Source organism: Lissotriton vulgaris, chromosome 7 (assembly GCF_964263255.1).
Source record: "Lissotriton vulgaris chromosome 7, aLisVul1.2, whole genome shotgun sequence".
NCBI lineage: Eukaryota > Metazoa > Chordata > Amphibia > Caudata > Salamandridae > Lissotriton > Lissotriton vulgaris.
Window position 1 is genome coordinate 1,243,090,647 of NC_141695.1, and position 23,075 is coordinate 1,243,113,721.

The following is a 23,075-nucleotide window of genomic DNA, read 5'->3' on the forward strand; positions in this document are numbered from 1 at the left end:
TATTGCAGTGATTTTTAAGGAATGAAAAGCTATTTCAAAAGTTCAAACTACAAAATATTTCAAGGGAAATCTGGCAATGTTATCCAAAAGGAGAAAATTCAGGTTGCAGGTAAAGTATGATCTCGTTACTTTTGTAATCCAGTGCTGGGCTCCTAGGTCTAGCACTGGGGTCTCAACCTAAAACAGGTAAGTAATTACGTTTCAGTATTTCGTATGATTTTCAAAGAATATTTATATTTTTCAAAAGTAGACACTTAGAAGAAATTTCATAGAAAAGCAGACAATGGATTCCTATAGAGAAAATACAGGTTACTAGCAAACACTGTTAGGATTACTTTTGCGGTTCAGTACTGGGCTACAAGGTACAGTACTAGCTTCTCTCCTGATCCCAGGTGAGTACTTCGGAATTCGGTTGATTTTATATGAATATTTTAACCTCACAGCTGCTATGGAACGTCCAGCTCCAGTGCTGGATGTTCCATTGCGCAGGTGCAATTCGAACGTTCAACGGCCGACGGCAGCACTCCCGAGGTAGTGTTTCCGTCGGCCGGTGAACGTGCGCAGCACCTACAGGGTTAAGTTTTCAAAACTTCACACTTAGAAGATTTTTTTAGTCAAACCAGTCAATGTTATCCAATGGCAGGTAAGTGAGTTACCGGTTTCCAGGTGAGTACTTGACTGGTGAAGTTCAGGTTCTGGGCATAGACTCAGGGGTCCCTCAGCGTCAGGTAGGTACAGTTGGTTCACACTCAGTGGCGCAGGGGCGGCCGGGTGCAGAGGTAGTTAGGCCCAATGTTATCCAATGGGGGGCAGGGGGCCTCCGGTTGGTGGCTGCTGGCTAGCAGGCCACGCGCTGAGGGAGCTGGGCTCCTGGTCACTTGCTCAGGGCAAATGGGGAAGTAGGATAGGGTACAGGTTGCACTGCCAGGGGCACTCAGACGGCTGGGTGCAGGGTGTTTTTGAGCCGTCGGGCGCTCAATGTTATTCAATGAGGAACTTGAAAAGGGAACAAAGGCTGCAGGCTCGGGGAAGGAGGATCTTCTGGAGCGACCAACACTTCGAGGGGTAAGTTGGGATCTTGGAGGATAGGTAGGCACCCAGAAGTTGGGCACAGGGGGCCATGGGGCGCAGGGGTGTCTTTTGAGGTCGGGAAATCTTACCCCCTGCTGGTCGGGGTCGGAAGGGTCCTTTGTCCTGAGGCTGCAGGCGTTGTCGGGTCGTCGAGGAGGGTCTTTGGGCACTGGACTTCGGGTCCCAGTCGCCAGGGGGACGTCCTCGTGGTCCTGGATCACTCAGGCCGGGCTCGGCAGGTGCAGAGTGGGTTGATCCGGAGCTTCCTGGCTAGCACCAGGGGGGTTGTTGCAGCAGAGCCTCTGCTGATGGGAGTCCCAGGCTTTGAGAGGGTCAAGGCAGGCAGGTCCTCTGGGTGTCCCAAGGTTGCTGTCCGCAGGAGTCGCCAGGAGCAGGTTCCAGGATCGACAGGCCGGTAGGGCTGGGGCCAAGTCAGTTGTTGTCGTCCTGTTAGCAGCTGCACGGCGGGTCTTCTTCTTGATCTTCTTTTCTTATCGGGATCTGCCGAAGGAAGGTTCAGGGAGCCCCTAAATACTGAATTTAGGGGCGTTACAGGTAGGGCAAGGGCAGGGACCAATGGGTCCCTGTCCTGGGGTGAGTACACCCCCTAGCCTGCTCCTCTCCTTTGGGAGGGGGGCAGGAGCCTAGCTGTGATTGGGCAGGGCTCCCCATATTCAAGATGGCAGGAGCCCGGGGTCGTGCTTCACCTCGTCTCCCCCACCTGAGAGGTGGGGTTGGCAGAGGCTGGCACCCCCCGCTTCCTGACATAGTTTTTCCCGCCAGTCTTCAAGTCAGAGTGGGGGTCAGGACTGGTGGGGGCCAGTTGCTGGGTACAGCAAATGGTCTGGAGAAGCTCACAGAAGCGGCAGGCCTTTGAAGCTTCCCCTTGCTCATCCTGGGGGAGGAGACCTAGCACCTCGCCCAGAATGTGCATTGTTGCAGGCCCAGGAGAGCGGGGGGCTCTCCACCCAAGGGTCCAGCAACAGGTCTGCTGTGTGGCAGTCTAGGCAGCCTCCCAGTCCAGACGTGGATTAGGTTAGGTTTCAGGGGGCACCTCTAAGATGCCCTCTGTGGTGCATTTTTAATTAAATCCCACACTGGCATCAGTGTGGATTTACGGTGCTGAGAAGTTTGATACCAAACTTGTCAGTCTTCAGTGTAGCCATTATGGTGTTGTGGAGTTTGTAATGTTGACCTCCCAGCACTATATACTCTTAGTGGAATCACTGCACTTACAGTGCCCAGGAATGGCCCTGGGTACTGAAGGGGCACAGGGCTCATGCACCTGTGCCCACACCACTGGCATAGGGCACCCAGCTAGAGGGGTGACTGATGTATGCCAGGGCAGTAGGTTTGTGGGCATGGCTCACATGGATGTGTGCCATGTCGACTCTTTGTTTAGATCTGTACTTAGGCACTCAGCCTGCAAAGGCAGTGAGTGGGTGCCAGGGTAAAGGGCCCTAAAGGGTGGCACAATATGTACTGCAGCCCTTAGGGGTCTTCACTGGTCACCATGCCCTGGGTGCCATTTACTAGGGGCTGACAGGTGTCCGGAGATGCCAATTGGGTTTTAGTTTCAACACAGTTTTAGGGAAGGAACACAGGCCCTGGGTACCTGGTTGGCAGGAGCCCAGGGCACACTCAGTCAAAGCACATTGGCAGTCAGAAAAAAGTGGGGGCATACCAATGCAAGAAAGATGGCACTTTCTCACATTTACTGGATTACTTTTGTGGCTTAGTTGCACTCTGGATAAGCTAACAGAGCCTCCCACAGGACTCAGTCAACTGGACTCTGTGGCTGGTTATCAATAGAGAATAGTAAAAGATTTGGTACATATTTGTAGCATACCTTTGAAAAAACATGAGCTTTTGCAATAAACTTAGTTGCAACTTTAACTTTTCTTTACTAAGATGTTGTAGGAAGCTGGCTCTGTATATACTATACCAAAGTGAGGTATTGTGTGCACAGAGTCCAGTGGAACCCCAACGGTAGGCAGAGGTAAAAGTTGATCGCATCTTACACTCTATTTGTTGAAGTGTGGTCGAGCAGTAAGGCTGTATCAGAGGACAGTGTTAAGCATTTGTTGTACACACTCAGTCAGCAAATGATTTAACACACTCAAAGACTTAACTTCAGACCAATTGTTTTTGTATAAAAATATTCTTTTAGTTACTTTATTTTCTAGTACCAAGAAAGCCTGACACAGGTAAGCAATTACTACTTTACAGTAGTAATGCAGTTTGTAAACAGTTTCAATTGTAATGAACAAGTTACTTACCTTCGGTAACGCTTTTTCTGGTGGATACAGTATCTGCCTGTGGATTCCTCATCTTGTGAATATCCCCCTGCGTCAGCAACGTTCGGAAAATTCTTTTGTAGCATGCCGGTGTGGACGACGTCACAGGAGCACGGCATCGCGCGCGACTCCGACTGACGTCACCAACTCCTTATAAGGCCTACGTGGGGGTCAGAACCAGTGGGGAAAGCAGCAAGTGGCCTAGGGAAACTCACAAAGGCTGTAAGCTTACCCTTCGTGGACCCTGCCCATCCTGGGGAGTAAGCTTTTCATCTCTACCCAGGATGCGCATTGTTTCAGGCTCCAGCGAGCACAGGCTCTCGACGAAGGGGTCCAGACACATGTCTGGTGGTTGCAGCTGAAAGCAGCCACTCAGCCTGGACACTAGTGGTAGGTCGTTTTTCAGAGGAATCTATCCCTAAGATGCCCTCTGTGTGCATTTTCATTAAATCCCACACTTGCATCAGTGTGGGTTTAACCACATGCGCGCGGCGGTTATTTTTGCGCTGTGCGGCTTTTTTCTAAAAGCCGCGTTACATGACGAGCTCAGCTCGTCATCCGCACACGGCCACCGTGGCTGATGACGAGCTGAGCTCGTCATCAGCAGCGAAGGGGTTAATGTGCTGAGAAGTTGGATACCAAACTTCTCAGTTTTCAATGTAGCCATTATGGTGCTGTGAAGTTCGTAATGACAAACTCCCAGCACCAAATACGCTTAATGGCAGCACTGCACTTACAATGTTTAAGAATTGATTTAGACACTGTAGGGGTACAGGGCCTGTAACTTCACCACTGATATAGTGCACCCAGCTAAAGGGGTGACTAATCTATGCGAGGGCAGTGGGTTGTAGGCATGGCACACAGGGACATGTTTAACTAATCAAGGGGGGGAAGGATCACTTGTCCTGCAAAAACCTGGGTATGCAGAAAAAAAATCTGAAGTGTCTCCGGTAAAAATCCCTCATGCACGTGTTTTCTGAATCGTGGTAGCGGAATATATTGGTTCTCCGCTCTTCATACATGTGTATGCATAATCATAGGGTTAGTTTGGTTATGCAGCAGAACAAATCTATGGGAACATCCATCTGTTACAGGTCACTACCCCTGTGGCTCCTGCCTGGTCTGTAGCCTAACCCAACCTACAAAAGAACTAGAACTCCTCCCGAACTTCAAATGGACCATGAGGAACCATACCAACTGCAACACGAGTCACGTGGTATATATGATAACTTGCCCGGGCAACATGTAAAAAAAGCACCACCAAAATGGCCAATCATTATTTGGAAAAAAGCCACACAGTAGAAGAACTCAATTGGGTCATTTTAGAAACCCTAACTAACAAAGACAGGAATTCAGAAAAGATCCTTTTCGAAAAGGAACAACGCTGGGTCCACAGACTCAAAACGGACTCCATGGGCCCCAATAATAATATTCCTTGGCTGAGCCTGGCAAAATAAAACTATTCCTCCACTTGGATAAACTGAATGATACAATGACCGGGATAGTCACTTGTTTTCTGACAAAGGAGAATCCTGAACACTTACATCTATTTCTCATCCCCGTGGACCACATTGGGTCCCGCCCACCTTTGGTAAAAACCTTCCCCCTCTTCTTTCCTGACGAAGTTAAAACCCTTATTTCATCAGGACATCGTGTAAAAGCCCGAATGTAGGCCATTTATATATAGCCTAACGTTAATGATTATCCTTAAACGTTATTTCCCGGGCAGCAACATCTGCTTCAGTGTTAACTTCTCTAGATGAGACTGACAGTCTCGTTCCAATACATCGGAACATCTATAATAACATTTAGCATGATGCTAGATTTATAACAATTATCCATATAGTCCAAATTCTTTTGTTAACTTATATATGCAAATTACTTCTAAGAAATACTCCCGTTAGGCCACCATGCCTTTGAACAGTTTCAATTGCGGCTCTAAGCTTTGTTTAAAAAAAAAAAAAAACTTGACTTTTCTATGAGCTTAGCGTGTTTAAAATCTTTTTGAAATGTAGATGAAACTTAAAAAAAGCCCAATGTACACGCATTGATCGTATTAGTCCTCTTTCAGTGACTATGATGGGAGGTTCCTTATAAACAGACCCGGTAGCGACTTACAGCTACTTCCGGGTTACGGGGGCAGAGTCAGCACATGCGACGCTCGAGGACAGGAGCTAAAAGGTACCAGAGGCGCTTTTCCATCCAGTCTCTCCAAATTGGAACCGCAAGTATACACAAACTAATGTTCCGCTACCTCTTTCTATAGTTTAGCCCCCTCGAACCCCTGCACAGCCCGAAGGAAGTGTAAATTCTACACATTGAAGGTATGTCTGTTAACATCTATTTTAACCAGCTGTTACGTCATTTACGTAATGCGCCCAGTGAAATCAATGCTCCCGCACGCAGTTACAGGTCTTTTTCTCACGATACTCTATGCGTGCACATGCCAAACTTGGAGCAGTGCACTTTAGCAATGACACTAATTTTACCGCTATTAACGTTTTGCGCCCGGTGCATGTTAATGCTCCTGTACGCAGTCACAGGTCCTTTTTACGATACCTTACTGTGACGGGGTGCTGGGTGAACCCCGTAATGATCTGGACTGGTGGTCCGCCGCTCCCCTCTCACCTTGCACATTGTCCCCACAGCTGCCCGAGACCGAGTGGAGCGAGAAGCAAGACGAATACTGGACCCCTCCTGAAATGGGAATCGGCTCCTTTAATTGGAACGAGCCGGGTACGTCAGCCACGCCCCTTCTCTACGGAGCAACGTCAAATAGCGGAAGCACTGTTTCCTCGGGGGACGGCGTTTCCCTCGAGGAGGACTGTTTGCGGACCGGAAGGATCAACGCGAGTGAGACCCGGAAGGAGGACGAGCTGCAGACGAGCCCTGCTGTGTTCGAGAAGCCAGGAGGCCAACGTTCCGGTGCTTCGCCCTGCCACGGTCCCGAGGGAGGAACGTGGCTTGACAAGGTACGGGGCCGGGTAGCAGGGTGGGTTGGACGACGTAGCGTCCCTACCGAATAGTACCGCCTCGGAGTGTACCTTGTATCCCTTGTGCCCTTCCCCTCACGAGCACTGAAAGCACTGCGCCTCGTTAGAGGGTTCACTTGCACTGGGTTTCCTTCACCCCCCTCCCTTAAGAAGTTGTACGTATTGGACGTCCCAGTAACCTTAGTCTTCTTGTCTGTCTTTTCGCTTTTGGGTGTTGGCGGACCTCTCGGACAACGCCGGGCGGCTACGGAGAGAAGAACCGGCCCGAAGCCCTCCTACCATTGGTCCTTAGGAGTCACCGACGGATGTGTCCCAAACCCTACTGTTATTTTGTTGAACTCTTTGCAAGACTGATTTTTCCTACCGGATTGATAATCCTGTTATGCAGAAAAAGACTTACATTCCAATAAAACCTTCTTTAAAGTCCTTACTCAAGGCCCCTATGTTTGTCTTTACTCCTAACCCCGAGATAATTGAAGGCCTGGAACAACAACCGGAACCCCCCCTGGGACACTTACGCACGCAAATGTCTAATTCTGAGCAGTGCACTTAAGCGATGACACTAGTTTATTCGACATGCCTAAATATATGTCCAATCTTAATGCGATTATTTTGTGCATGTTTTGTGGAGAAAGAGAGTTGACACCGCCATTTACTAAGGGGTCTGTAAAGTATTGCCAACTTTCAGCTACTATAAAACATGATTTTAAAATGTCTGTAGAAAATCACTACATATAGGTGTCTCCCCTCACCCTTACCCTTCTTTACGTCTGTATGTTTTACAGGTACATTGTGACCACATTCAAAAGAAACAGGTTGAAAATTTCCCTTTTTCTTACACTGTTTACAATAAGACAAATGATTGTTGTAATTTTTTGACTTTTTTCACTAATCACAGTTGGTCCTGAAGAAAGCCCTTAAGTCCTAATCTGGCAGAACGGGCTGAAACATGTCAACCATTTTTAATGACCATTAGTGCGTTAGAATTCCTAATGTATTCACGGAACGCACGCATATTAACATTCCCTCATGGGCTACCTGAATCCAGACCCAATAAAGTGAAAGAACTGGCTGTCCGGGTATTTTTAAACTGAGCACCATCCACATCACTACTGTTTTTAACTTTGGGTAAGAACCTTCTGGTGGAGGCTGCATAACCAAACTAACCCTATGATTATGCACATGTGTATGAAGAGCGGAGAACCAAGACATACCGCTACCACGATTCAGAAAACACGTGCATGAGGGTTTTATACCGGAGACACATCGGATTTTTTCTGCATAGCCAGGTTTTTGCAGGACAAGTGATCCTTTCCCCCCTTGATTAGTTAAGCTCAAAATAAGGAAACTGAAGGGATCAGATTTTCCTCCTCCCTCACTTGATCAATAGACACAGGGACATGTGCCATGTCGACTCTTCACTTTGTTCTGCACCAAGACACGCAGCCTGCAAAGGCAGCGTTTGTGTGTAGAGGTAAAGGACCTCTAAGGGAGGCACAAAAAATGCAACAGCCCTTATATGCCTTTCCTGGTCATAATGCCCTGGGGACCTCTGGGACCATTTACCAGGGGCTGACCTGTTGCCAGAGATGCCAATTGGGGGTGCTTTTCTATGCAGTTTTAGGGTAAGAACATAGGCCCTGGCTACCTGATTAGCAGGAGCCCAGGGAACACTCAGTGAAAGCACATCAGCAGTTCAGTAAAAAGTGGGGGCTACCATGCAGCACTTTCTCACAGCTGGCACTTGTGACACAACATGAACCTAAGGTAACACCTTGGAAAACAATACAAGTTTAAATACAGTAAAATAAACTTTAGATTGAGTGATGTTGTTTGTACCATACTTCTTATAAGTGTTTTCTTAATGTGAAGATATTGATATTTATATAATCCAGTGAATTGTTACAGATTTAACAGATGGCCACTGTGACTACCATGTGATCATTATTTCATACCACATTTCCTTCCTAGCTCCACCCTCCCTAATTCTCTTTCCTTCATGTGGCCACTCAAATACTATGTGCTGTGAAAGGCAGAGTCGATGATGGCAAAAGGTGGGCTTCTGGAGGCATGTTGTTCCTGATGATCAAAGCCTGGCATGAAGCTATCTTTGTCTCAGCTGTACATTCTGCTAGCCTATCTTTGGAATAAGATTGTAATCAGGAATGTTTCTTTTAATGTCACCTTTTGGGGGAGGAGACCCTAAAGAAGGTTCTTCCTGGAAGTCTTTTCTTAGCGGAGTATAGTTTTTGAGAGGCGCTAAACCACTTACAATAACTGTTTCAGAATCCCACAGCACGACCAATAAACACCACACCTGTTGCGGTGCAGAGGTAAAATGTATGTTTCTTGCAACACACAATCAAAGAAGGAAATAGAGTTGAGTTAATATGTGTGTGAGTTACAGTCTGCATAAGAACTAGTGAGAGTTAGTTTATGAGTGAGTGTGCAGGTGTCTGCAAATTAGTGTATGAGGGTGCTGGTGGATCTCTAGTGTGAGCGCCTTTGAGAGAGAGAGAGAGAGAGAGAGAGAGAGAGAGAGAGAGAGAGAGAGAGAGAGAGAGAGAGAGAGAGAGAGAGAGAGAGAGAGAGAGAGAGAGAGAGAGAGAGAGAGAGAGAGAGAGAGAGAGAGAGAGAGAGAGAGAGAGAGAGAGAGAGAGAGAGAGAGAGAGAGAGAGAGAGAGAGAGAGAGAGAGAGAGAGAGATAGAGAGAGAGAGAGAGAGAGAGAGTGTGATGTGTGTTTACATGCGTGAGCGTGTCCAACACATTTATACTACATCTCACAAATTCTCCTCAAACCCAATCTCCCACATACAATCTTTCTGATTAGGAAATTCCTACAGTGCTGATACAAACCGTACCTGTTTCCACCTGGGCAATATCAATAAAATGATCCTCAGATGCCGAAGCCAACATTTTCCCATCGTGGCTGAAGCTTAGTGTTCTCACCGGCCAGTCAAGTCTGTGGGAACAAAATTTAACAGTAAGTGTGATGGAGTACAAGAGTAAGAATTTAGCTGAAGCCACAGACCATCTAATGGTCGCAAAGAAATAGCACCAATATTCACGTCATAATTTAAGACCAAGGCTATGCAGGCTGATTAACTGGCTCATAACTAGGAACAGCAAGTGAAATTGTGAAGGTCCATGATTGTTACACTACATCCTACCCCTTGCAAATACACTTGCTGTGAGGAAACAGTACGTTTTTTCAAACCCTCAGCATGACACTTCTAGCCCTGAGAGCTTCTATAACCTCACTCCAAGGTAAGTGAGGGACCCTAAATATACTACCCTCTGTAGCAATAAGGTGATCTTAGACTTAACTAAAGGACACTGGAGCATCACTAACTTCAGGTGGGTCATTGCTGTGGAAGTGTGTGCGTAAGGAATGCAAGGCAGGCTTTGAATGAGAAGAGTTCCTGATGAATGGCCCAGGATCCCACATAAGGCAAAGAAAGATGTGCCACAAAAGAATGTAAGCAAAAAACACAGTTCTGATGCAGGGTATAATTTATTAGTAGACTTGTTCTATTAGTACTTGTTGGAAATGGCCCTTTTTGCAGGGTTATCCCCAAACTTGTTGCTTCTTCCTCCTATCTTTTCCTGACTTGTTTGTTTTGGCTTTAGGGCTCTGGGCACTTTACCACTGCTAATCAGTGCTAAAGTGCATATGCTCTCTGTGTAAATTGTGGTATTGATTAGTGTTTCCATGAGTGGCCATTTGGTTTACTTGTCAGCCGCTAGTAAAGCGTACTGAGTGTGCCAGGGCCTGGGAATCCAATGCTACGCGGGGGCCTGCAGCACAGGATTGTGCCACCCACGTGAGTAGCCCGGAAAAGGTACCTCAGACCTGCCATTGCAGGGTCTGCGCGCAGTTTGTAACTGTCATATTGAATTGGCCCGTGCACACACTGGCAGGTCCCTAACCTTGCCATTTCTTACATGTCAGGCACCCCTAAGGTAGGCCCAAAGTACCCCTGTGGGGAGGGCGCAGTGTATGTGAAAGGTAGGACATGCCCTGGTATGTCCTGATAGTGAATTACAGCCCATTTCGTTTTTCACTATTGCAAGGTTACCTGTTCCCCATAGGACAGAATGGGAAGTTTGTTTATAACATCTTATAAACATAACTGGCCCTGGGAACTAGGTGGGAAAATAAAATTTTGTATGCCTGAACTCAGAATCTAACAATGCATCTTTTAGTAAAGGTGATTTTTACATTCTGTGTTTGAAAATACCACTTTTAGGAAGTAGGTATTTTCTTGCTCAGTCATCCTGTGTGCCTCTGCTGGAATGTGGATTGCCTGTCTGGGTTTTGAATGGCAGAAGGCTATGAAGCAAGGGTGGCTCCCGATAGTCTATGTAGGTCAGGAAAGGGCTGAATAGACCTAGGCTGCAATGAAGGAAAAGGGAGATTTCCTCACAGCTCAAAGGGCCTAGTCTGGCTCTGCAATGCCGTCGAGACCCCCTGCCAGGAAAATCACACCAGAGAAGGCAGAACTGGTTCTGGCTGGGCACAGACACCCTCTGCCTAGAGGATCAAAGGATTTTTGGATACAAACACTGGGGCCCTGACCCCTGAACTTTAGAAATCTTTTGGATCAAGAAGACGGCCAAGAAGAAGAGGTGGAGAAGCTGTGAGGAGGGACTACCACTTTGCTGTGTGCTTTGCTGTGTTGGCCTGCAGTGGCTGCTTCTGTCTTGGGCAGTGAAAGGACTGGACTGAACTTTCTGCAATCTACTTTTGTCAGTTTCTCCTAGGGCTAGAGGTAGAGCTTGTCCCCTGTTCAAGAAGTCTCAGGAACAGCAAAGACTTCAAGCTCTTCTACCCTCAGCACTGGGGACTGTGTGTTTTGTGCTGCAACAGAAGAAAAGCAACCCGAAGAGGTCTACAACATCCTGAAGACACCGCAGAGGGGACCACCGCAATGCCGCACCACAACCCTGGTCTCACTGACGCCGCCTGCTGACGCTGCCGAGTCGCTGCTCACACCGCGACCTGTGGGCACCACACTCTGCACCGCCTTGCTTCAAAACGACTCCTTGGCCTCCTCGAAGACGCCGCTCCACGCCAAAATAGACGCTGCTGCTTGTACTATGGTTCGAGGGAACCGCTGGTAAAGTTACACGACGCACCGCCCTCATACCGCACCGCAGCCTTGGCCTACCGACGCCATCGACTCCAGTTCGTCAGCCGACAACAGCGCTTCAGCAACGCCGCCGCCGCTGCTTGCATCGTGACCTGCCAGCACTGTGACGAGCACCGTGACTAGCCCCGCCTTCATCTTGCAACGCGACCCTGTTCTCACAGACGACGCCATCCGACGCTGACACCGAGCCGCTGCCTGAGGGCTCCGCACGCAGCACTTCGCACCGCAGCACCAGATGCCTGCCTACTCCAGCACTCCTGAATCCAACAGAGAGAAGTACAACCTGCATGCGACTTTGAGGGCTCGACGACTTCTGCACCGACCTCCGGAACGGACGCCGTGGTTTCGGACGCTCAACGAGAGGTCGCCGGCCGACACCCTGCATTTCTAAAAGGTACTGTTTACGGGTCTTCCCTACACAGTAGCTGGCCCTCGACGCAGCGGTCAGCCAGAACTGTTTGTATTTGTTTGCTCACGACTCCGTGATGGCCCCAGACGGAGCGATCAACATCAATGAACTGTTTTAAAGCGTATTTTGATAACTGTGGATTTTTAAGTATGGTCTTGTGGATTTTTATCGTTTTGGTCTTGCCTTAAGTATTTAAAAATAATTGGATATTTTTATAAACTGGTGTGGTGTCCTTATATATAATGCTTACACTGTATTACTGTTGGTTATGTGCAAATGCTTTACACACTGCCTCGAAGATAAGCATGACTGCTCGTGCCAAGCTACCAACGGGGTGAGCAGGGGTTATTTTAGGAGTGTAACACCCTTATCCTGACTAGAGTGGTGGTTTCTGCCTGGCTTTGGCACATGCCCTAGCTTGCCAAAAATCCCATTTCTAACAAGACTGGACTATCAAAGCATTCTAATCACTTATTAGCATTGTCATTTTGTTTCATTTTTCTACTAACATCCCTTCTCCTGTTTATTACGTAACTTAACATATAACTAGTCTTGATAAGATAAACTCTGTTAGGAACAGGCATGAGGGCAAGCCTCCCAGCCCCCACTGGTGCACAGAGTAAAGGGGTAGAATGAGTCCTAGATTCATTATTCTCATAACTTTAGGCACCCGTGTATGAGGACACCTTCTGCGTACATCACAAGTGAAATCCATTCACAGTTTGGAGTAAGAGATCAAATAAAGGGCCAGTGATAAAAACCTCACCTCAAAGGGCATGAGTAGCATGTCAATGCAAATCAAAAGACTACTATTACAATATATAGCAATACAAGCGTAGATTCTAAGTCAGAAAGGAGGTTTAGGGGCCTCACACTCATTACTAAGTCATCAACGAGTTCATAGATATGAGTGAGCAGCGCAGAAGGTACATCATTGTCTTGGATAGTTAGTAACTCTCAGTTTGCATTGATCTTGGATTTGCTTTTTCTGTTCTGTTGGTGCTTCCTATTTAGCTTAAACACCCATTCCTTTCTGCTTGCGAACGCTGGGTTTCCCACCGATTGCTAGCATTGACTCTGGAGCCTCCATCTGCTAGGGCTCTTCCAGAGGAAGAACACAGGCAGCATATGCTTTTGTGGTGGGTGAGAAAAAGATACTGTGAAATTGAAAGAGGAGTTAAAAAGGTGATCCCCCACAATGGTAGCAAATTTCCTCCTTGAGAACAGATGTAATTCCTGGCAGTAATGGGAGTGAGGCAAAGGTGAATTGTGTCAAATCTTGAAATAAGATTTTGCTGTGACGCATTCCAGTCTCCTTTTTATCTTTAAATAAGTAAATTCTTGTGTGAACATTAAGGCTTATTCCTTTGTTGATCGGAAATATTTTGTGGGCCATTTGCGGTTGATATATTTGAACATCTGGGCTGTGAAGTAGATCCTCAATGGAACTAGACAAATTCTTCTGTGAATAAAAATGCCCCCAACCTGAATGTGCAGATGGTTTCTTTAGCAGTGGTTCTCAAAGTCCTCCCATTTCAATGATTACTGATTTCTGATTCTGAAACTCTTCTAGAACTTGATTCTTGGTCCCCAATTCATCTTGATGATGAACCAGTTCCAGTGAGGCAACCAAGGTCAACAAATGTATCTTCACTTTTTAGAAGTTGCAGGACATCTCTAACACAGCAGATGCAATGTTGGATCACACAGAGGAGATTTGTATTCTAATTTAACAAAACTTCATTTAAGTTTTGCTTGAGCAATGTGTCGGAATGGGCCATGGAGTGTCAAGAGTGGAGTGGTGTGTCATACAGACACAGACCCTCCAGGATTTCACGATTTCGCGGTTTGCCGCGAAATCAGCACTTTTATAAAAATGCAGCGATTTTTACAAAACTGCTCATGAAATCAGCACTTACCACTCAAGCCCCATGTCCACGAGATGCTGCCTGTGCCAAACCAGCTTCAAAGCTTAACAACCCCACTTGATACGAGAAATCCGATCACACAGCAAACACCCTCGAGCCACTGTTTGCATCTCCATGTCCTCCTCAGATTAAAAACCTGCCGCATCACGTAGAAAGCAAAACATTTAACAACCCTTCTAGAGTGTCACAAATGAAAGCAGGAACAATAGCGAAGCAAAGATGTCATGGTCCCACATTAAAGCAAGGAAACAGCCCCATCCCCTGGTTTGGTAGTAAAGAACAAGTTACTTACCTTCGGTAACGCTTTTTCTGGTAGATACTATATCTGCCTGTGGATTCCTCACCTTGTGAATATCCCCCTTGCGTCAGCAACATTCGGAAATTCTTTTTGTAGCCTTGCGCCGACGTGGACTTGGACGTCATAAAGACACGGCATCGCACGCGACTCCGCTGACGTCGCCGACGCCTACAATAGGCCCACGCCGGCGTGATGACATCAGTTCCGCCCTTTTTTCCGTGCCATCGAGGCACACGGACGGACCAATGACAGTAGAAATATACATAGTGTACACAATACACAATAGCCAAGGAGAAACACACATAGTGTGTAGCAAGTGCAAGAAAACAATGGAAAAAACTCCTTAACATTACAATATATAAATATATTACAGTAACTCTGGTATAGAAGAGTGGACAACGGGGAGGCGGGTGGGTCAGTGAGGAATCCACAGGCAGATATTGTATCTACCAGAAAAAGCGTTACCGAAGGTAAGTAACTTGTTCTTCTGATAGATACATCTGCCGTGTGGATTCCTCACCTTGTGAACAGAGTCCCACAGCAGTCCCCACTCGTGGAGGAGGGTGTCCACTCCTCTAAACCAGGAAATCCTGAAGGACGGAGCACGCAAAGTGGCCGTCCCTCCTCACTTCGGAATCCAAGCAGTAATGCTTCGCGAACGTGTGGAGGGAAGACCAAGTTGCCGCCCTACAAATGTCCTCTACAGGAACACCTCTAGCCAATGCTGAGGTAGACGACTTAGCTCTAGTAGAATGAGCCCTTATACCCTCTGGCGGTTCCTTACCGGCCAAAGAGTAGCAGATCTTTATACAGAGGACGATCCATCTTGACAATGTTCTTTTATGGACCGCTCTTCCTCTTTTGCAGCCAGCAAACCCAACGAAGAACTGATCATCCAAACAACAGTCTTTAGCCCTGTCCAAGTAAAAAGACACCGCCCTCCTAGGGTCCAGACGGTGTAACCTCTCCTCCTCCTTGGAAGGGTGTGGGGGAGGATAAAAGGTAGGGAGGGTAATGGATTGACTAAGGTGGAAAGGAGTCACCACCTTAGGAAGAAGAGCAGCCCTGGTCCTAAGAACCATTCGATCAGCCTGAATGGTCAAGAAAGGGGGCTTGGAATTAAGAGCTTGAAGCTCACTTACCCTCCTTGCTGAGGTTATTCCAACGAGGAAGACTACCTTAAGAGTTAAAAGCCTCATAGGACATTTATGAAGAGGCTCAAAGGGAGCACCCATCAATAAGGTCAAGACAAGATTTAAGTCCCACTGAGGCACAATAAAAGGAGTTGGAGGGAACTTATTTGTGAGGCCCTTCAAAAACCTTAAAACTACAGGAGACTTAAAAAGAGACGGCTGGTCAGGCAAACAGAGAAAAGCCGACAGCGCCGAAAGATAGCCCTTAACCGTGGCAACAGCAAGCCCTTGCTGCACCAGAGAAAGGGCAAACTGGAGAACTTCAGACAAACGGGCTCTCAAAGGGTCAATAGAATTCCCACCACACCAAGTGACAAATTTTGACCATCTATATGAATAGACGAATTTAGTGGAGTCACGCCTGGCTGACAAGATGACATCCACCACGTCAGGTGTGAGAGAAAAGGAAATCAGGTTGCCCCGTTCAATCTCCAGGCATGAAATATCAATGTCTGGAGGTGGGGGTGTAGAACCTGCCCCTCCAACTAAGAGAGGAGGTCTGCCCTGAGAGGGAGACGGAGCGGCGGGTGAGAGGAGAGGTGGAAAATGAAGGGCAGTGAGCATTCTCGCGAGTGACAAACAGGTCCACCTGAGGAGTCCCCCACGTCCGAAAGACGTGACGTGCCACCTCCGGATGAAGCCTCCACTTGTGGTCGGCAGAGAACTGCCGACTGAGACTGTCTGCACGCACGTTCAGAACCCCGGCCAGATTTGCCATCAGACAAATCTGGTGGTCCTGAACCCAGGACCAGAGACGCAGAGCCTCTCTGCAGAGACACTGCGACCCCACTCCTCCCTGCTTGTTGATGTACCACATCGCAGTCGTGTTGTCCGTCAGGACTTGAACTGACCGACCGCGAAGGGAAGGGAGGAAGGCCTTGAGCGCCAGACGTATCGCCCGCAATTCCAGAAGGTTGATGTGAAGCAACCTTTCCTCTGGAGACCAAACACCCTTGACCTCCAGATCCCCCAGATGAGCACCCCACCCTAGAGTGGATGCATCCGAAATCACTGTGGCCACTGGAGGAGGCAGCTGAAAAGGCTTCCCCTGAGACAGGTTGCTTTCCACGCCCCACAAAGACACATCCGCCGCAGCTTCTCTGGAGATCCTCACTGACTCCCCGAGATCTCCGTTGTGCTGATACCACTGCCTGCGGAGGTACCACTGGAGCGCCCTCATGTGCCAGCGTGCATGGTTGACCAACAGAATGCAAGAAGCCATCAGACCGAGCAGGCGAAGGACCTTCAGGACTGGAACGACCGCTCCATTGAAAAATAAAGGAATAATTTCCTGTATGTCGCAAATCCTTTGTGGAGGAGGAAATGCACGACACAGTTGTGTCCAGTACTGCACCTATGAACAGGTTGCGCTAGGAGGGCACCAGGTGAGATTTGGGTACATTTATCGAAAAACCCAACCTGTACAACAACTGGGTTGTCTCCTGCAGATGATGGAGCACTCTCTCTGGCGACTGCTTTTATCAGCCAGTCGTCCAAATAAGGGAATACAGGAATCCCCGACCTTCTGAGATGCGCCGCCACCACTGCCATCACCTTGGTGAAGACTCGAGAAGCAGTAGTAAGCCCAAACGGAAGGACCGCAAACTGATAGTGCTGCGATCCCACCGTAAAACGGAGATACTTCCTGTGCGACTTCAGGATGGGGATGTGAAAGTACGCATCCTGCAAGTCGAGCGACACCATCCAGTCTTCTTCCAGCAGAGCCTGAAGAACCTGAGCAAGGGTGAGCATCTTGAATTTCTCTTGTTTCAGATACAAATTCAAGATCCTGAGATCCAAGATTGGACGAAGCCTGCCATCCTTCTTGGGGATCAGAAACTACCGGGAGTAGCATCCCTGACCTTTTTCCTGCTCCGGGACCACCTCTATCGCACCCTTTCTCAACAGAGTTTGAACTTCCTCCTGTAGGAGTAACAGATGTTCCTCTGTGCAATGTCCCTGGCAAGGAGGGTAATTGGGAGGGAATTCCCGAAAGGGAAGGGCATGCCCATTTTCTACGAGATTGAGAACCCAAAGATCTGATGTAACCGATTCCCAATCCCGTAGAAAGTGAGTAAGCCGACCCCCCACCGGACCCACATGATCCTGAATGGCGGATCTAGGGCTGCTTTTCTGTGGCTGGGGGGGGTGGAGGAGGAAGAGGCCTGACGCCCTCGAGGACGTGCCCTTTGCCGTCCCCTGTACGACTTATACAAGGTGTTTTGCTGTTGCTGCTGCTGTTGATGCTGCTGCTGACCTTGTCTAAATGTACGAAAAGAAGAGCGACCAAAGCCTCTGAATTTCCTGGCTGTAGAACCTCTTGTAGACCAAGAGATCTAACAGTCGCCCTGCTATCCTTAAACCTCTCCAAGGCCGAATCTGCCTTCTTGCCAAAGAGTCCTTCACCATCAAAAGGCAGATCTAACAAAGCAGACTGCACATCAGCAGAAAAATCTGAGGATTTCAACCAAGCTGAACGCCTTGTGGCAACAGCAGGCCCCATGATCCTTGCCACAGAATCTGCAGTATCAAGGCCGCTCTGAATAACCTGACGAGCTGCAGCTGGAGTGTCAGCTAAAACTTCCTCAAAGTCACCTCTGCAGTCTTCAGGAACCTTAGGGATCAACGTACGTAAAGAGTCCATAAGAGCGTGGATATATCTTCCCATAAGGCAAGTGGCATTTGTTAATTTTAACGCCATACTCGCGGAAGAGAACGTTTTCTTGGTCACTTGATCCTGCTTTTTAGCTTCCTTGTCACCAGGAACTTGGGGAAAAGCACCTACTGACTTCTTGGAACATGCCGCCTGGATCACCAAACTTTCAGGAGAAGGATGAGACGAAAAAAAGGCAGGGTCTTCAGGAGCCACTCTATACCTCCGAGCCACACCTTTCGAGACAGCAGGAGCAGAAAGAGGCTTCTTCCACACCTCCATAATGGGATCAGTCAAAGCATCATTAAAAGGGAGCAATGGCTCCACTGCTGAGCTCGGAGAATGAAGAACCTCAGTAAGCAGATTCGATTTAAACTCAACAGTAGGCAATTTTAAACCTAAAAGACCCGCTGCTTTTCTCATCACCACGTGATATGGCTGAACATCTTTAGATGGCACATCAGAACCTGATGGCAAGACCCACTCTGGAGAAAACTCAAGACCACTAGCCTCTGCTAGATCCTCGAAATAATTTTCATCCAGCTCACCTTCTTCCAAGTCTGAATGAGACTCACAATACCTCTGCTCTTCCAGTAGACGTTGAGCCTCTCTCCTAGATCTCTGCTTAACACAGAGTGCAGCCGGATCCACTGTCGACCCAGACGGCGCCGGAGCCGACGTCGGAATCGAATCCGAAGGCTTAGAAGGATGTTCCAGAGATTTGCTTGGAGCGGGCGACGCCGGTGCTGGAGTCTTCGACTTCGGACGAGCCGGCGTCGACATCGGCGTCGACCTCGGTGGAGCTTGGTACTGCCACAGCGGGGTCGGAGCCAGCAAAAACGGCATGAAAGGTGCCGGGGCATATGAATGAGGCACCCCCAAACTAAAAGCCATTGGACCCATAGGACCCGAAGGCGCTCCAGAGGGGTACCAAGACCTTGAGAAAACATCATACATAGCGTTGAGAAACGCTGAAGGATCCTGACCTGGAGCTGGAAAAGGTGGATGCTCAGGTCGACCTCGAGGTAGATTCGAATCTGTCTCAACAACAGGAGTCGATTCCTCAATCTCCACAGGAACATCATCGGTCTCATCTTGAGCCGGAGACGGTGCCGGAGTTGGATCGGGTGCCGGAGTCGGAGAATGTACTTGCGACTCCGAAGGCGAGGCCTCGCCCTCTTGATCCGAAACCTCTTGGAGGAATTACTTTAGATCTAACCTTCTTGGGTGATCTCGACCTCGAGCCAGACTATACACCCGAATGACGTCGGGACTCATGTCTCCTCTTCTTATGCTTCTTACGTGACCTCGAAGCGTGATCCGACGAAGACCTCGAAGCCGATGCCTCCCGAGACCTCGATCTCGACCTCGACTTCTTCGAATGGGATTTCGAAGACTTTCTAACTTTATCGGCCTTCAGTTTTGCCACAAGAAGCTTAGACTCCCTTTCACGTAGGGCCTTTGGATTCATTTTGACACGACGAACACCCATCCACGTCGCGGTCGGAGCTCAAACACCAAATACAGTCCTGGTGTGGGTCCGTAACGGACATCATCTTTCCACATTCCCTGCAGGGCTTAAAACCCGTCTTCTTTGTCGACATTTTATCGAACAGAGTGGCAAGAGAACAGAGAAACGAAGAAATACAGCAACAGAGTAACTAGAAGCTACAGAGTATCCCAAAACCGTTAGTGTCGACGACGCGGAAAAAAGGGAACTGATGTCATCACACCGGCATGGGCCTATTGTAGGTGTCGGTGACGTCAGTGGAGTCGCGTGCGATGCCGTGTCTCTACGATGTCCAAGTCCACGTCGGCGCAAGGCTACAAAAAGAATTCCTGAATGTTGCTGACGCAAGGGGGATATTCACAAGGTGAGGAATCCACACGGCAGATGTATCTATCAGAAATAAATACAACTACAAGAGGGCTCCAGTGGGCCCACCAGGCTGCGGTGCCACTGCACCTGCTGCACTATTGATAGCTATACCCCATAACAGAAAGTACGAAACAAATAGGAGGCCTCAACTTCAACACCCATCCCCAAAGTAAAAAAAAAAATCTCCTTTTTAACTTTCATTTTTATTAGCTTCTGCAGGAGAATCGCAATTTGTTTTTTCTACAAGTGCAGCGCCCACCCTTTGATTTCCATGCCATGAGAAGGAAGTGTGAGTCCCACGGCACTGCTGGGCGTGTTCCACCACCTGTCAACATGCAGAACTAATTCACTTTATTCAACTTATTTTTGAAAAGAATTGCATTCTAGTTGGGCAACTATTTGACCCTTACGTTGGTAACCAGTCACACAGTTACCACAGATGTGACGCACCATGAGGTGCCTTTGTTAATTCACTTGTTTTTCGGACTTGTTGGGCTCTCCAACAAGCCACCATGTATGTATACCACCACTGGCCACTGCTATACAAACTGCGTGCACGCGTCTCGTGGGCACCTCCAGGATTTACTGCTGACCTTCCCAGCTACATTTTGAGAAGCTGCCTATATATACACATTTTAGTCTAATTCTTTTCATTCCTTCCAAGTGATGGACTTCCTTCTACAATACATGGATGACTCCTTAAATGAACTTAAGTGTCCAGTATCGATAATGCTCCCACTCCCCCCCCCCAAAACCAGCTGCTTTTTGTAACTTCCAAGTATAATCAGCAGTAAAACTACAGATAAGCAGTAAGTAGGTTTGTTCTCTATTAAGATCGGTTTGAAAATTGTGTCCTTTGGTACTCATTATTTGCAAATAGCATCTTTTGCACCAGAAATCAGTGGTCCTGATGAAGAGCCCAGAGTGATGAGAGACTGAAACAACTGTTGACTCATTCGGACTGTTCCCGCAATGATATCATGTATGACCAATCGAAGGCCAGTTGAACAGTGATGTACATGATGAGTTTTTGCTTGCCCTGGTGAGAAACTTGCCTGGTATATGATGTACACTTATGCAAGTGGACACCCTGCACCAGTCCAGACAACCCTTCTGGTGATTTAAGAGGTCTTAGACAACAATAGAAAGCTCTCTAAGCAGACCCTCCAAGATTTCGCGATTTCCCGCGAAATCGGCACTTTGTAAAAATGCCGCGATTTTTACAAAAGTGCCAGCAAAATCGGCACTTTTGTAAAAATGCCGCGATTTTTACATAAGTGCCCGCGAAAATGAAGGAGTTGGGGAGTGATGTTTTTGGGGGAGGAGAAGGGGAGGGAGGAGGGAATGTCATGTGAGGCTTTCCCAAGCTCATACAACAAGCGCTGGTGAGTAACGAGACGCAGGGAGCAAGAGTGTAACTGTAGGGTTTTGGAATAAAAACTGGGATAACAAGATGGTATTTTATTAAGCTTGCAGGGTCACCCATTCCCCAATCAATAACCCACTTCCTGATAGGATTTGCTTATGTCCTCAAAAGTTTTAAAACCTTCACTGCTCAGTTGCTGGATCACACCTGACCAGTAAGATGTGATGAGGGCCTTATCTTGGCAACCATACAGAGCCTGCTCAGAACAAGGTGTCGATCTAGACCCACTACACAGAAGATTAATTCTATTTGTTTAGTGCATACCTGGTTACACAAATAGGAAGGTGACCAAAATCTCCATCTGCATCCTGATCACCAATGAACCCACCTATGAAACTACACAAGCGAGTAAAACTCCCTACAGAAGTATATTCATCTGTTTCAACCCAAGAGGTTTTACGTCTAAGCCTGGCCAGTAGATCACAGGACAAGGGTTTCACATCTTAGAAGAAATGGGAGTTGGCTCCTTCGGAAAAAGAAAAAAACTTGCCTGCCTCTGCATCAATATATCATCAACTAACTGCGGTTCATTTGGGATGAGCTCAGCCAACAGAGGACTGGGGCTATAGACATGAATAAAAACACATCTTGATTAAAAAGGTAAGTAGTGTGCGCGTGTGTCTGTGTGATCGTGTGTCTGTGTGTGTGCGCGTGTGCCTGTTTGTGCACGTGTGTATCTGTGTGTGTGTGTGTGTGCGCATCCTGATCCATTGTGCCTTAACAGCATGCCGGAATCTGAGCGCGCGCGACCTGATCCGATTCCGGCATGTTGCGCATGCCCATCTTCTGTCTCCCGGGAAGCAGGGCCGGTAACTATAGGTCTCGCGGCGAGACAGCACTTTGCGCTGTAATCGCCAGGGCGAGACCTAAAAAAAGTCTTTGCATAAATAATGCAAACCTCCTAATACACTCCAAGGGACAGATTTATTGAGAATGAGACTACATCGCCCAGCACAAGCCAGGACTGCATTACGATTAGGGTGTTCCATGCACATTTAACAAGTGCCAGGCACTTGTTTCAAACCAAAGAAATACTTGGCTATGTCGATCAAGGTTAAAAAGTGTCTGGTGTTTCCACAATGTGAAGACTGCAGTAAAGAAATGTACTACAAAAACACAATCTCAGCGGATTTTCTGCTAGGGAAGGATCCTTTTCACAGTCTTATCTGCAGCAGACCACATTTGTATAAGAAAGGCCCTAAGGGAGGCAGTGTTAGGAGGATGGCATTTGAAACATAAGATGAGCCTGGAAGGCGAGCATGTCCAGCGCATATTCGTGCATCCACTCACTACACATGCCCGCCTACCTGAAAGGGGCAGGTGACCCAATCAAGAGCTTTCAATTTTACCTCAACACATTTAAATTATTTCATTTGAGTCATCATATAAATGTAAAAAAGTATAGAGATAAGGAAAAGCATTGGGGCACTCAATATGTGGCTTTAATAATGGCACAATGCATTTTTTTAGGCAACCACACTGTGAATTAGTGTCTCTCGTTTCAGTTTTCCTTTAAGTGGACAGGTCGCCGAATTAACATACAGTGATGGGGTCCCGGCCCTCCTAGAAATGTGCAACAGGGCAGATAATGACCACGCTTTGCTGTATGAAGCAAACACAAATCAGTAGATGATGACCCAGATGTAGTATACAGAAGAAAATTTAATGGTCAGACTTTGTAGGAAGCGCAGCCATTTCTGATGTTTTTTTTTTGTTGTTTTTTTAATCAGCAGATCTTTTTAATCTCCCTTTTTAGGTCGAGCATGTGAGACCT

The 23,075-nt window shown here is 47.6% G+C and overlaps 1 protein-coding gene across 1 annotated transcript in view; it reads right to left on the reverse strand.

Moving 5' to 3' along the window:
• The window catches only part of THOC3 (THO complex subunit 3), a 97,700-nt gene that overhangs the window by 24,937 nt on the left and 49,688 nt on the right, over nt 1–23,075 (reverse strand). The window contains exon 5 of the mRNA XM_086931743.1: nt 9,224–9,324. Coding sequence (XP_086787869.1) covers nt 9,224–9,324 — 101 coding nt within the window. The remainder of the gene's footprint in view (nt 1–9,223; nt 9,325–23,075) is intronic.